The following is a 14,881-nucleotide window of genomic DNA, read 5'->3' on the forward strand; positions in this document are numbered from 1 at the left end:
TTTGTATTAAATAGGGGAACTTGTCGGCAAATAAAACGGTTTCGCAGACCAAACGGATGTCATATCTTTCTTAGTTTATTTGATCGAGCCTCACCCTCAAATCTTGTGTTTATCCCTCGGGATAGATACAAGGTTTGAGGTTGAGTGCTCTTTCAATTAAACTGTGGAAAATATGAGGTCAGTTTGATTTCATATTTTTCTAAAATTATATATATATACGTAAATTAAAAAGTCCTTCCGAAGCGGGCGACGAGATTTCAATTCCGGCGACCGACAGCTTCTTACGGCGACCCTCAAACATTAACTTTTTCCCTTTTAAGCGCCGACACCTGCGTCTATTATTTTTCTCAATTTTGGTAACCACTCAGGAATCTTAATTGGCTTTTGTCATTAATCCATTTTGACTCTAAAAATACCTCTTTTAGTTGACTTCACACCTTCTAGTGGTTCAAAGCACCAACTCTAAGGGAAAATAAGGGATAACTATTAATATTTACGCAATGTTTGCTCTTTTCTCTCACTATACGATCATAAAACTTGGTTTGCAACTTTGATGACTTTATCGCCCTCAATTTTGTAGTCGGCCTTGTGCTATTTCCACTTTTCTTTTCAAGATTATGAATGCATTCTTTATTAATTATAATGATTGATTGTAAAAGTTGACGTTCCATAGCCCTGTCATTGTCAAAATTGGACTGCTTAGAGAGGAGATTTAAAGATTTCCAAGGAATGTCTTTATCATTGTTGAGGTTTACTGGTTTACTCCACTATTGGGCAAGAAGAGTAATAGAGGTAGCGGTAGTTAGAGAGAAGGGAACGAGTGTCACACCCCAACTTGCCCCCTTTAAGGGTTTGTCGTGGTGGGACAGAGACAGACGATTCAGTCAAATTAAATTCTCAACAATACCCTTTTTGACTTGCATAATCAAGACCCAATGGAAGATGAACTAGTTTAACTTAATCCTTGCAAAACATACATGCTATATTTCATTTCATATTTCATTCACATGCTTATACTTGGAAGCGTGGAAATCATATCACACATACAAAATTATTAATCCAACATAAATAAAATACGTACACATAAAACTGTACAAGCTCTCAAAACTATAAAATATAAAAGTTGTACAAGTCATATTTGGCTACTCGTTCTAGTGCTATTTACCCTTTTCTAAAAGACTACAACATAGAGTTAACAACAATGAGCTCAGCAAAATAATCAAGACCAAAATAAGATTTTATACATGAAAAAATATGCGCATGCACGTATGTAACTATAAATGTCAACACACAAGTCACAACATGCTAGAATCGTATAGAACATTTAAAAGAAAAACATATATGTTCGAAAATTATGACTGCTATATAAAATATGTATGTCATTTATTCATGTGTAGTCATAAACATATTCATAAGAATTATCAATCTAAGCATAACAATGCCACTTGTAATTGTATAAACCTCAAATATTTTCATATCGTGTCAGGTCATAGCATTGAGTTATCTCCCAACCCGAATGTTATATTAGATATTGATAAGTGTTGGAACCCCTAACATAACAATTATTAATAGCCCTCTTGGTACTAACTGTTCTCTACATTCCGTTATCGTCTGATCCCATCACCATCTGATCCCAACAGTTCTCAGAGCTTCATCACCATCTAAATGTTAGATGTTGGGAATCCCATTGTTCCTTATCATCCTTGCAATTTTTCATGTAATACTTTATCTATAACATTACTTGTGACGTTTCTTAAAGCATAATTTCTGTAATAAAGTATTCATCTTAGGTATTTCATATATCATATGAATGAAACATAACAAATGAATGCTTGTAATTAATAATTTCATAAGTATATTCATCTAATTCATAGTATAGTAAAATCATATGTATCGTGAGAGAATCAATTTTCATTTATGCAGTCATTGCAAGTATTCATCCTTAATATGCAAGAAATTCTAAATGTAACAATATCAAACTTGGAATTTTATAATAATTTACGGAGAATTATCTTTCTTAAGTTAACACAAGATTATTTCACTTCGATTGACGTATCAATCCCACGATTAGTTTTCTAAGCTCGCCTCGAGTTTGCCACCTCGTGTCAACAACATGAAATTCTTAAACAAATTAGGATTTCATGAATTCTCAGCTCATCTTGTGATATAATTATAAACATATTTTTTTTAATCCATTATTATCTCAAATGAACTTTTCGGCATAACCAACTATTCTTCGATCCTGCCTATTCTTCTTTCTATTCCCTTAATCCTCTCTTTACTTTGCTGATTCATGCTAAAAGCCCATTCAAAAGCCCACAAATCAATTTTGTCGCTTCGACACAAGTTCGTCTCCACTACAACTACTGGAAACGAAAAAGTGCACCGATTTGTGGCATACATCAAAATGAAAGCTTAAGAAAATGAATATCACAATTAGTGTGAAAGAGGGTTTCCTACCCTTTGATTTCCTCCTAGATCCGTGAATAGCCCCCCACGACACTCAGCAGGTCACACGGCTCCTTTGTTTGCGACTCTATTATAGGAGCCTTTTCCTGGAGCTTCAGGTGCGCGAAAATCGAATGAGGGAGAGGGAAGGGATTGCAACAGTTCATCTCATTCCTCCGCTTATTCACAGCTGTTTGATCTAATCATGTCGTGCATCCTGTGAAAGGTGCGAAAGAGTCGGTGGTGAATTGCTAATATGCAAGATTAATGATATAATTAAAGTTTAATTAACTTTATTAAACTTATAATTTCAAACTCTTATATCTCCTCATTTGTTAAAAATTCATGCATAGTGTTATATATCAAATTGATCGATTCGATGTGTAGAATTTTATAAAATTAATTCGGCCGAATTTCAAATAATACAAAATTTGGGGTACATTTTAAAATTGTTAAAATTTTACCTGGTTTCTCAAATTTTTGGGTGTTATAACGGGACTTTAGCGATGAAAGGATTTGTGGGATTTTCAGAGGTGGGAGATTGCTAGATCATCAACATCACTAGGAGTGGTGTTTTATATAATGAAAGAGAGTACTAGAGGAAAATATGCATATTTTTTTTTTAACTAGATTGTCAATTGACCTTTACATGGAATAAAATTTATGGAAGGATATTGTATTTTAGGAATCGAAGTCGAGGTTTTTAAAAGCATAGGCTTACATAAAGAATGGTTCAAAGTAGGGACCCATGTTCTATTCAAGTAAAACTCCTCTTTTAAATCTGTGGATTCTAGAGAAGGTTTTAATGATACTAGGGTTGCTCGTTTAGAAGGTTTTAATAGCTTTTGTAGCTTTTTCATTGCTAATTTTTCTTAATTAGCAATACGAGGTAAAAAAAAATTGGTATGCAAGTGCTATGCCAACCCCACTTTTTTCACACCTTTACACTTCTCCGTGTACATCTTCCCTTTTCCTTGCACATGAAACTGACATGTTGTTAGAGTGGAAGAGAAAATTAAGAGATGATTCACACATTCTCCTTTTTTTATCTCTCCCTCTGTAAAATGGAAAGCTTCTTTGCATGTTGTAAATGCTAAGTTATATTTAAGTCACTCCTCTCCATTCCTCCCCACCCCATACACAAGCTCAAGTTGCATCTAATTAATGGGCGTGTTGTGCTTTGCTGTGGTAGGCCACACTAGAATACTAACTTATTTTGAACAGATTTATGACTTTAATTGAAATAGCACTAATTTTATGCACTATCTAATAAATGCGTCCCTTCTCACACCATAAAACTCTGGTAGGTCATGTGCCGACGGCCTTGGCATAGTGATTCGAGACGATATGGGCTGCTATTTAAAGACAACATGAAGGCATTGAGAGAATTGGGACACTGCACATGTTGAGATTGAGGTAGTCCTTGCATTCAAAGATCGGCTTGAGCCTTGGATGTTGGAGTTGCAGGGCATTATTATCGAAAATAACAACAATGTGATCGAGTTCTTAAGGACTAGCTTGAAGCAAATACCTGGAATCGGCGCCCAACCGATACTCTGGACATTTCTTTTCTTTTAGATTTTCAATAGGTCTTGTTTATTTTTGTTGCTCACTCTTGTAATAAGTTTGTTCATTTTTGTGCTAAGCAGGAGATAGTTTTTTGCTTTATTCGAAACTTATTTTAGGGGAATTTTTTTGATTTACCTGAACAGGATAGGGCCTACACTTTTGATGCCCAAAGGACATAGTTTTTGTATACTTTTTTTTGTAGCTTTTAATTTTGAAGTAATGCAAAATGCACCTGCTTCGAAAAAAAATTAAATAAAGCCCTGGTCTGACCTTAAACAGGGAAATTGAGCTTGGCATATGCTTTTAAGTTTTTTGATAGTAGATGACCGTTGTCTAGGCTATGTTTCAAACTTTATATATTTTTAGAGTTCAAAACTAACCAAGATGCCTTGATCATTACCAAAAGCTTTTGAGCTTTGTATGTCTAACAATAAACCCTAAAAAAGTAAATTTGTTTGTATAAAGTATGGTCACATAGCTATTCAAAACAACACAATTATATCCTTTAAAATGTAGTTCTATCATTGTTAATTCATTTATTTTGCCGATTTCGCTAAGATTTCATATTTTGGCCTAGGCCTCTGCAGGCGAGTCTACAGTTTGGATCTTTGTTTTGTGTGTTGCTTTTTGGCCCAAGAACAAAATTTGTCGGTTGAGCTGCTGACCATCATTTATGGCCCAACGCCAGCCTCTTCTTGAAATATTATTTCTGCGAATGCTTTTTGGCTTTGACCTATTATGTTTTTATTTAAAGTCGGTATTATTATGCTAAAGAATAGCAAACAAAAAAGGGCTTTGATTTATCCATTAATACGTATTTGTTGGGTAATGTGGAGACATAGTCCACCGCAATTTAATTAGCTTCCTAATTAAGAATCTCACATACCGCTCATCTACCTTCCCACCTACCACTCACCTACTACACCCACCTACCGCTCACCTACCTCCCACATACCGCTCTCCTTGTTTCTATAAATAGCCTTTTATGGCTTGTCATAAGCCAAGCCAAGGGCCAAGCCAAAAGCCGAGCCAAGTCCTTTAAAAGAGAAAGAGGGAGAGAGGAAGGGAAATAAAAAAATAGAGATTTTCTTGTAAACGTCGAGACGCTGAACGGTGTAATTACTCGAAGAAATAAATTTCTCTGCAGTTCTGTGGACGTAGGCAAATTTGTCAAACCACGTAAATCTGTGTCGCTCTGGTGTTTTCTATGTGCAATTTTCTCGTTTCATTTTTCGCTTTATTGTTGTCGTTTTTCACAACAACTGGTATAAGAGATTTGGTTCGGATCCAAGAAAGAACGATGAGTTGATGCCAGACGGAGATGAAGTGATGACAACGGGGATCGAGAAGTTCAATGGTACATATTTTGTTTACTGGAGGATGCAGATAGAAAACTACTTCTATGGAAAGAATCTTCATCTTCCGTTACTGGGAAAACGACCATAAAAGATGGACGAGGCGAAATGGAATCTGTTGGATCGACAGGTTCTGGGGTTATACGATTAACCCTGTCGACTGTCGAGATAACCCTGTCGAGATCGGTTGCCCACAACGTCATCAAAGAGAGGACTACTGAATATCTCATGACGGCTTTATCAGATATGTATGAAAAGCCATCGATGAATATCAATGTGTATTTGATAAAAAGTTATTTAACTTGAAGATGACGGAAGATGTGTCTGTTGCTCTACACTTGAATGATTTCAATAATATCACAAATCAATTGTCTTTTGTTGAAATTGATTTTGATGATGATATACGTGCGCTGATATTGCTGGTTTCATTGCCAAATAGCTGTGAAGTCATGAGGATGACAGTTAGCAGTTCTGCAGGAAGATCTAAACTGAAATATGATGATATTTGTGATTTGATTTTTGTCGAGGAGGTGCGTAGGAAAGATTCTGGCTACACCTCGGGTTCGAGTTCGGTACTGATTGTTGATTCCAGAGGGAGAGCACAAGACAGGAACTCAAACAGCGGAAGATCAAAATCAAAGTCTGGTCAGCGGACAACCTGCTGGAATTGTGGCAAGACTGACCACATATAAAAGAACTGCAGGAATCCTAAAAAGGAGAATGATAGCACGAATGTTGTAACTGAAGAGATACAAGATGAGCTATTGCTGACACAGTTCTGTTGATGGCTGAATACTTGATTCAGGAGTTTCTTTCCGTACATCTTTCCACCGGGAGTTAATGCGATATTATTTTGCAGGTAACTTTGTGAAGATATATCTGGCTGATGGAAAAGCTCTGGACGTGGTGGAGATGAGAGACATTGATATTGCACTTCCTATCAAGAGCAAATGGACTTTGCAAAAGGTCATACACGTTCTTGAGTTTAAAAAAAATCTCATATCTGTTCAGCAGCTCAATGAGGATTGTCATTCGACAGTGTTTTCAGATAGTACTGGAAGGTTACCAAAGGAGCATTAATACTGCTTCGGGGTAAGAAAACTGACACACTATATATGACTATAAGTTTACTCAGACGTGGACACATGATTCAGAGGTGCATTATGGGGAAGTAGAAGAAAATCAGTTTCCTGAAAAGCGGCAGAGCGCCAAAGGCAGAAAAATCAGATCTTGTAAATGGTGGAGAACCATAAAATTATATAGAAATCTTGCAAGATGAAAATTCGAGCAATTGGGAGCTGACAAAAAAGGAGGAGATAGATTCCCTGCCAGAGAATCAGACTTGGGAGCTGGCAGAACTTCCACCAAAGAAGAAAACATTGCACAACAAGTGAGTGTACCAGGTGATGACTGCGCTTGGTGGCAGTAAGAGGTACAAAACTGAACTTGTTGAAAAGGGCTTTCAGTAGGGACAGGATTTTGCTCATGCAGTGAGAGTTGTAAGCAGATACAACAGTAACCTATGAAAGAGCTTGGTGGTACAAGACTACGTTGCTGGAGATATGTCAACTGAGGGCGGTACTCGCGAGAAGCTGCAACCTGATCTTCTGACATGAAGACAGAGAATTTGATTTGCAGAGGTAGAATATATTATGTTTGAGGAAAAGATCGGTACAACTAGTAGATGATGCAGCCAGTTGGTGATGCAGTCTGTGTTTCAGTCTCTAAGTGAGATAATTGTTGGGTAATGTGGAGACCTAATCCACCGTAATTTAATTAGCTTTCCCACCTACCGCTCACTTACTCTGCCCACCTACCGCTCACTTACTACACCCAAGTTAAGTCCTCTAAGAGAGAAAGAGGGGGAGAGAGAGAGAGGAAGGGAGAGAAGAAAATAGAGATTTTCTTGTAAACGTCGAGACGCTTGACGGTGTATTTCTTCGAAGAAATAAATTCTTCAGCAGCTCCGTGGATGTAGGCAAATTTGCCGAACCGTGTAAATCTGTGTGTCGCTCTGGGGGTTTTCTTTTTTGGTTTTCTGTGTGCCATTTTTCTCTTTATTGTCGTCGTTTTTCACAACAATATTCTTGTGATCTTTAGTTAACCTTTAAACTTCCTTATGAGATGTTAAATATTTTAAAACATAATTAAACAATTGTGAACATTCTGAAGACTTTGTCATGATTCTTTCTGAATGTTGCAAGTTATTAATTTTAAGTCTTTGAACCACAATATTATGACTGCTGTTTCATATACGTATTGCAAACTTAATCTCACAGTTAAATACAAATAAATGGCAAGTTAAGCTTGGAGTTTTATGTGCTTTAATCTTTAGTCCAACCAAGATGGAGAAGCTGGAAACTTCTGTCCCAGCTTGGCATGGTTTCTTTAATAGAAACACAAGCCTTTCCTGTACAAGCTTTGGACTTCTAATATGCATTTTGTCCAAGCCTTGCATGGATTCTTTAATGGAAACACAAGCTTATATCCTTTATAAGCTTGGGACTTCTAATATGCATAACATGTTAGTAGCCCAAAGCTATATAGTTGACCTTAGACAAGCTGAAGTTAGCAGTTGGTATAAATAGACAAATTTGAAAAAAGAAAGATGCCAGTTGAACGAGTTTTGCTATTTATGCTAGTCCTAAACTTGGTTATTTTGTTTTTAATGGCGAAGTTCCTTGTCCAATCCAAATAAGCTGGTTCATCTGCTTGGTACTAGCTTTGTTGCTTCCCCTTTAGTACATTTCTCGAGTATTCTTGAATTATTATTCATGCATATTGTTAGTGATGTTGTCTGTTGCGACTTGCTATGCATGGATGTTTTTATGTTAAAAATATTTCACATTTATTTGGTTTTTATCTGTCAATGGGTGTGGGTCTACTTGTTTTGATGCGCTACCAAGTTTTATGTTTTCCTAGATGTTCATTTTTTTCAGTCAAATTAAATGATTAAGGTTTTGATCTGACTATGCTATATTTCACCATTAACATTTCTTGATTACATAACGTGGTTATTCAAAATAATGAAATTCATTTCTTTTTTAGGTGGCAAAACCAATCAGCTTTTTCCTCAGTGCTGAATCAGAGGAGAAGAATGTAAAGCAGCTTCTTCGTCTCATTTTGTCAAAATTTGGACGGAGGCAACCTGGTAGATCAGATAGTGAATGGGCCAACATGTGGCAGGATATACAATGTTTCAAGGAAAAGGCATTTTCTTTTCTAGATACAGAGTACATGCTAATTGAATTTTGCAGAGGCCTTTTGAAAGCTGGTAAATTTAGTCTTGCGAGGAATTATCTCAAAGGAACAGTTGCTATCTCATTAGCAACCGAGAAGGCTGAAATTCTAGTTGTTCAAGTAGCAAGGGAATATTTCTTTTCTGCATCCAGTCTTTCTTGTTCCGAGGTCAGTACTCTTCACTGTTATTTACTGGCTCTATTAATGTAAATTCTTAAATGAAAATCTTATTTAGCTAGTCGCCTCGCAGTGCATGGAGTGAAATTTCTTCATTGCAAAATGCCACACTTTCTGACTTCTCTTAATCAGAAACTGTACCACTCATTCCCTTATGGATACTATCGAGCTGTTCATTATTACTGTCAATGTCCCATTAGATAGTAGACTGATGGTTAATCATTACTTTTAGATGTCTCTCTTTCTTTGAATTAAACTTGGTTTTTTCTTTTAGAAGCTTAAGTGCTGTTATGACATTGCTTTGGTCATGCTATTCCTAAAACTAGCTCTTGTATCTCTCTTTTATGGCTTAATGAAATAAATTATTGTTGTTACCCTTTAGAGATTTTTGGCAAGTTATGTTATGCTCTCGTTCATCCTCTAAAAGTGTTAGAGAGCTTTTTGAGATGGCCCGTTTCTTGTTTCTAATCTTCTTCCCTCTATACTATATTTATGCCATCCATCCTCTTTACTTAAAATCATCTGCTTCGCTTTGTAAATTTAGTATCATAGCAGGACTAGAATGACGTATGTGTTGTTTTTTCATTGTTTTATTGTACTTTGTTTTGATTATTTATTTTGTTCTTACTTTTTCTTGAAATTTCCACCTCCTAGTCAATGTTTTGCTGCTGTTTTTGCCCTAAATTTTGTTGTTTCAGTGACAGACTACACCTTTAACTATAAACTTCCTAGATTGTCCCCAAGATGTCTTGCTCCTTGGTTCCCTTGGAATGACGTGAAACTATCTTTCTGGGTTGAGTTTATAATATAATCTTTGTTGATTCCCTCCTCATCCCTCCAATAAAGTAAACATAGTTGGCTACCCAAACATGCATCAACTGTCACGACCCGACCCGATACTTAGAATTAACTAAGGCGGGTACTGCGGTCAAACAGTATTAAAATCTAACTAATTATCCACATTTTTAAAACTTTCAATATATATAAAAGAGCTGTTAATAATCCACAAGTATAATAAGGTCATCCAACATTAATAGAAAATCTGCAAGTAAAATCTTAATCAACATAATCATATATGTTTATCTAAAAGAAATAGTACAAAAAGAAATTACAAACATCATGCTAGTACCTATCAACTGTAATACTTTTGTAAATCAAGTCTTTCCCACCAGACACATATCAACTTAATAATTTCCTTCTCCTAAAATAAAATATTAATTGCAACCGTAAGTATGACTTAGTGAGCAATTATAATCTACTATGCATTAATTTCTTTTGCTATGCTATGCATGAATGATGAAAAGAAAATGCCGTTCATTTCATTAAAATTTTAAATTTATCTCTTCCTTTTTATTTTAAATATTTATCATTTTTAATATTTTTAAAAATAATAACAGGATTATCGCTATGCTCAGAGGTATTATAAAAAAATGGTGTCCGAAGATACCCTAAAAAATGTACCCGAATGTACTCTAAATTGTATACCTGAAGGTACCCTCAATTTGCACTGAAGATCTAAAATGTATACCTGAAGGTACCCTCAATTTGCACTGAAGACGCACTTTTACCATTTTTCTTCCCTCTCTCCTTTGACACAGAGCAACATCCACATTTCTCTTCCCTCTTCTTCTCGCATTCGAGGAACGCAGGGGCTTCGACTTGCCTACCTCTGCTCCTTTGTCCGCGACTCACATGCTAAACTTCACAGCAGGGCACGATTTTCGGCTCTCGGTTCGATCCAGAGCCGCTCGCACACATTTTCTTCTTCTCAGTCAACCTAGTCTTCCACCGCACGCGAGAACGGTAGCTGCACATGAAGTCGATCCTCCTTCCTTCCTCTTCGTCGTCGCTCGAGTAAGTATCGCACGACGAGGAAAACCGCACGAACCTTCTTCCTTCTACTTCTTCTGCTTCCCTGGCTAGGGCACGAACAATCTTTCCCTCTCTTGATTTCTTTGATTTTTTTATTCGAATAAGGGGGAGCATCAAACAACATGAAATAAGTCCCTTACGAGAAGGTGCATCTCTTTTAACCACCGACTCCTATTTATTTATTATTATTATTATTATTATTTTTTGTGTTATTACATCAACATCGTACTTTACTAATATCTCCTTATTGTTTTATCCCCATCTCTTTATATATGATTAAACTATAGCTTAAGTACGAGGTTCAACTGATATTGCTTTGAATTGAGGATAAAGCACAATTTTAATGCAGTTCCATCACATCAAATTCCCCACTTTCGTATAAAAATAAGAATAGAAAAACCTCTAAATCCCAACAAACTTTTAATTTCCTTTTTAAAAATATCTATGCGAATTCAGAATTCATAATTTAATTCCATTCTTCAAATTTGAATTTGAATTTTCCAAATAAATGTCCTCAAAATTCTGCTTTTTAAATTTAAAATTCAAAGTTTAACTTTCAAATTTTGGTTCAAACTTTAAACGCATATGCTAAACAATCCCTAAAATTCTCTACATATCAAGTCATCATATCTTAAAAATGTTATTTTTATTCAATTACCCAAAAGCATTATCTATCTATCACTTTAACTTGATTAGAAATTATCTGCGAAAAAGTGTAATTATTTGTGAGTGATAATCTTTGTATTTTTTTTTCATTCTTATTATGTTGTGATGGAGTGATACTTATCCTCAAGGTGAGGAAAATACTGAGTCCTTTGACCTTGGAAAAAGGAAATTACTTGTGTGTTGTGCTTTATTCTTGGGCAGCGGAAAATAGTAGTGAAAAGGTGTGAAGGTTTTGTATTCACCCGTGAAGAGTTCAAGTTGATTTGTGAGATTTGGGACTCCTAACCACGTGGTTGGTTAGGCGTGGCCTACGGCTGAATTTCGAAGGTCTTTGTGCTTTGGGATTCAATCACTGCCTTCCTTGCTAGTCAAGACCGAGGCTAGTGAAGCAGGATTAGACTTGTGCGACACAGGGAAGAGATGCAGACAAAGTAAAGGGCTTTGGTGTTGATTGTAGAGAAAAACACAATGTGAGGCTTGGAGGAGCGAAAGATGTTCACGGACAATAGAGGCGTGAATAGTGCTTGCGTGAAAAGAGAAGCCCGATTGACGTTTTTGCGGTGAAACCACAAGGGGGTTTTAAAGATCTATGTATGTCGTGACCCTGTTGTTGCTTCTAAACGAAAGTAGTAGTAGTGAAGGAGAGAAATTTGGTTTTACATACGTGATAGACCAAAGAAGGTTGAAGAATAATTATATTCATGATACTAGAGGAGAGTCACATGAGGCTATACTCTGAGCCGAGTGGACTTCCAGGCACATGATTAGCTTTGGCTACATCGAGCTCAGGTGTGACAGGTGCGTAGGGGAGACCTGTAGGTGCTACAACTGTGGAGAAGTGAGACACTTGAACATGGTTTGTCCAAAGCCAACCAAGGAGAGAGAGACGGGTGGATCTGAACAGTCTAGAGGCCGTGATCGTAATCGTGGGCCCAAAGGGTGGAAGAGGAGGCTACCAGACCAATTTGATGGTAGCAAAGAGCGAGAGAAAGACAATGGTAGTTTTTAATGATGAGGATCACAAGTTACTGGAGATGATGAAGAGGAAGCAGAGAGCGACAAATAATTTGATTGAGGATACATCCATCTTATCGTCATCCAAGGGTAACACTGCTAGTTATGCTCATTCAGCGAAATATACTCGTGATATACATGCTTTTGTCTCTATTTTCACCACAAAATCAACAGAGTGGATAGTAAATTCTGGTGCATCTCAATATATGACAGGTTCTGCTATGAGTTCTCTTCTTATACTCACCTAAGAGTTCCAGATAACATTCAAACCGCTGATGATATACCACTTCATGTTTTTGGTAAGGGTATAGTGAGGTGTACCTATTATATGATTTTGTCTAATATTTTTCTTGCTCATTCATTTCCAGTGAATCTTTTATCCATTAGTGTCATTATACTCCAACTAAAATGTGTTGTTTCATTTAATATTTCAAAGGCGATCTTTCAAAAGAAGGGGACTGGCCGAAGACTTGGGACTGATACGTGATATAGTAGACTTTGGTATTTGTATAGAGAGGGGATAAACTCAATCTTGACATCCATGGTTGAGAATGCTTGGGTAGGAGGATCTGAGAGGAGTGTAAAGGATGCTTTATTGCTAAATCACATACGCATTGGACACTCTTCGTTTAGTCTATTGAATCGTTTATATCCATCATTGTATGAAAAGACAAATAAACAAAAACTTGTGTGTAATGCTTGTGAGTTTGGTAAACATATCAAAAGCTCTTTTATTAGTTCTGGTAAAAGGAGTACTTATGTTTTTGATTTGGTGCACTCAGATGTATGAGATCTTGTTCTACAACTTCTATGAATGATTACATATAATTTGCGATTTTTATTAATTGCTTTTCTCGTGTTACTTGGTTATATTTGATGATAAACAAAAGTGATGTGCTTGCTTGCTTTAAACTTTCGCAGGATGATTCAGACTCAATACGGTGCAGTCATGAAAGTATCGAGGTCTGATAATGAGACAGAGTATACCAACAAGGCGCTTGGGGAATATTAGTCAGCCCAATGATACAACATCAAGCCACATGTTCGTACACACCGACACAAAATAAAATAATATAAAGGAAGAATAGGCACCTTCTAGAGGTATCTCGAAACATGATGACCATGGTGAATGTCCCAAAGCACTTGTAGGGCCAAAGAATTTTGACATCGGCTTAATTAATCAAGAGAATGCCCTTGAGAGTGTTGGATTGGAAGTCTTATTCTCAAATGTTGGAGGGAGATAATAGAGAGACCTCCTATTGAAGGTTTTTGGCTTTGTATGTTTTGTGAAAGACAACAAACCATTAGTAGGGAAACTAGATCTTAGAGCTATGAAGTGTGTTTTCATGGTTTATTTTGCTACCAAGAAGGGATATGTTTGTTAGAGTCCGATAGAGAACAGAGTGTTTATGAGCATGTATGTGTTTTTTAGAGAGTTCGAACCTTACTACACCTTGAAGGTGACCTCATCTTTTGGTGACTCATCAGATATTGAAGGTATGAGGCGCGAGGGGGAGAGTAGTGATGGCAGAGATTGGTGCATGTGGGAACGATGCCTCATCCCATTGTGTGGGAAGGATCAACTAAGGAAGAGCCGATAATTGAGGAAAATGAACCTGAAGGTGGAGGGATTCAAGCTCAAAAGGAGCTGAGAGTGTATATAAGGAGGAGGAGCTAGAATTAGGGAACAATATCTGCCATGCCACTCGTGCTGTCAAGACCCTTGTCTCGGTCTACCCGGACTCCTGAGAATCCTACATTTTACATTTCAGAATCTAATGACCCAAGTGATATGATTTCTTTCCCTTCTCCTCCCACTCCGATGGCTATAAAATGACCTTTCACAACAATGCGGGTCGTTCTCCTTATCATTTATTCTCCTGATTGGTTTGGTTTCTCACATGATATTGCTCAGTTTGTCTCATACTCTAATATGTCATCTGTATACAGAGCATTTATTGCATTTTTATACACTGTCTCTATACCTGAGTGTTGGCAGAAAATCCAAAGTGGAAGGCTGCCATGCTGGAGGAACTTGGTGCTCTTGATAAGAATGATACGTGAGAGATAGTACCATTACCAGCAGGGAAAAGAACAGTTGGGTGCAAATATATTTTCACATTAAAACAAAATCCAAAAGGGAAAGTGAAACGTTTCAAGATACGATTGGTGGCGAAAGAGTACAGTTAAACATATGACTTTGACTATGACGAGATTTTTACACCTGTAGAGAAGATGAGCACAACAAGGAGACTGGTTGCTCTGCCTGTGAATGATGGGTGAAGGTTATGTCGGCGCTTAAAAGGGGGAAAAGAGAGTTTTTTTTAAAAGTTTGGGGGTCGCCCGTAAGAAGCTGTCGGTCGCCGGAATCGAAATCTCGTCGCCCGCTTCGGAAGGACTTTTTAATTTACGTATATATATATAATTTTAGAAAAATATGAAATCAAACTGACCTCATATTTTCCATAGTTTAAACGAAAGAGCACTCAATCTCAAATCCTGTATCTACCCCAAGGGATAAACACAAGACTTGAGGGTGA

At 36.8% G+C, this 14,881-nt stretch overlaps 1 protein-coding gene across 9 annotated transcripts in view; it reads left to right on the forward strand.

Moving 5' to 3' along the window:
* Window positions 1-14,881, forward strand: part of LOC110034572 (MAG2-interacting protein 2) — a 70,020-nt gene that overhangs the window by 26,381 nt on the left and 28,758 nt on the right. For all 9 annotated transcript variants that reach the window (XM_020738825.1, XM_020738845.1, XM_020738849.1 and 6 more), the window contains one exon: window positions 8,421-8,780. In XM_020738825.1, the coding sequence (XP_020594484.1) occupies window positions 8,421-8,780 (360 nt within the window). The remainder of the gene's footprint in view (window positions 1-8,420; window positions 8,781-14,881) is intronic.

The sequence above is a fragment of the Phalaenopsis equestris genome, unplaced genomic scaffold, assembly GCF_001263595.1.
Source record: "Phalaenopsis equestris unplaced genomic scaffold, ASM126359v1 Scaffold000002, whole genome shotgun sequence".
In the NCBI taxonomy this organism is placed as follows: Eukaryota; Viridiplantae; Streptophyta; class Magnoliopsida; order Asparagales; family Orchidaceae; genus Phalaenopsis; species Phalaenopsis equestris.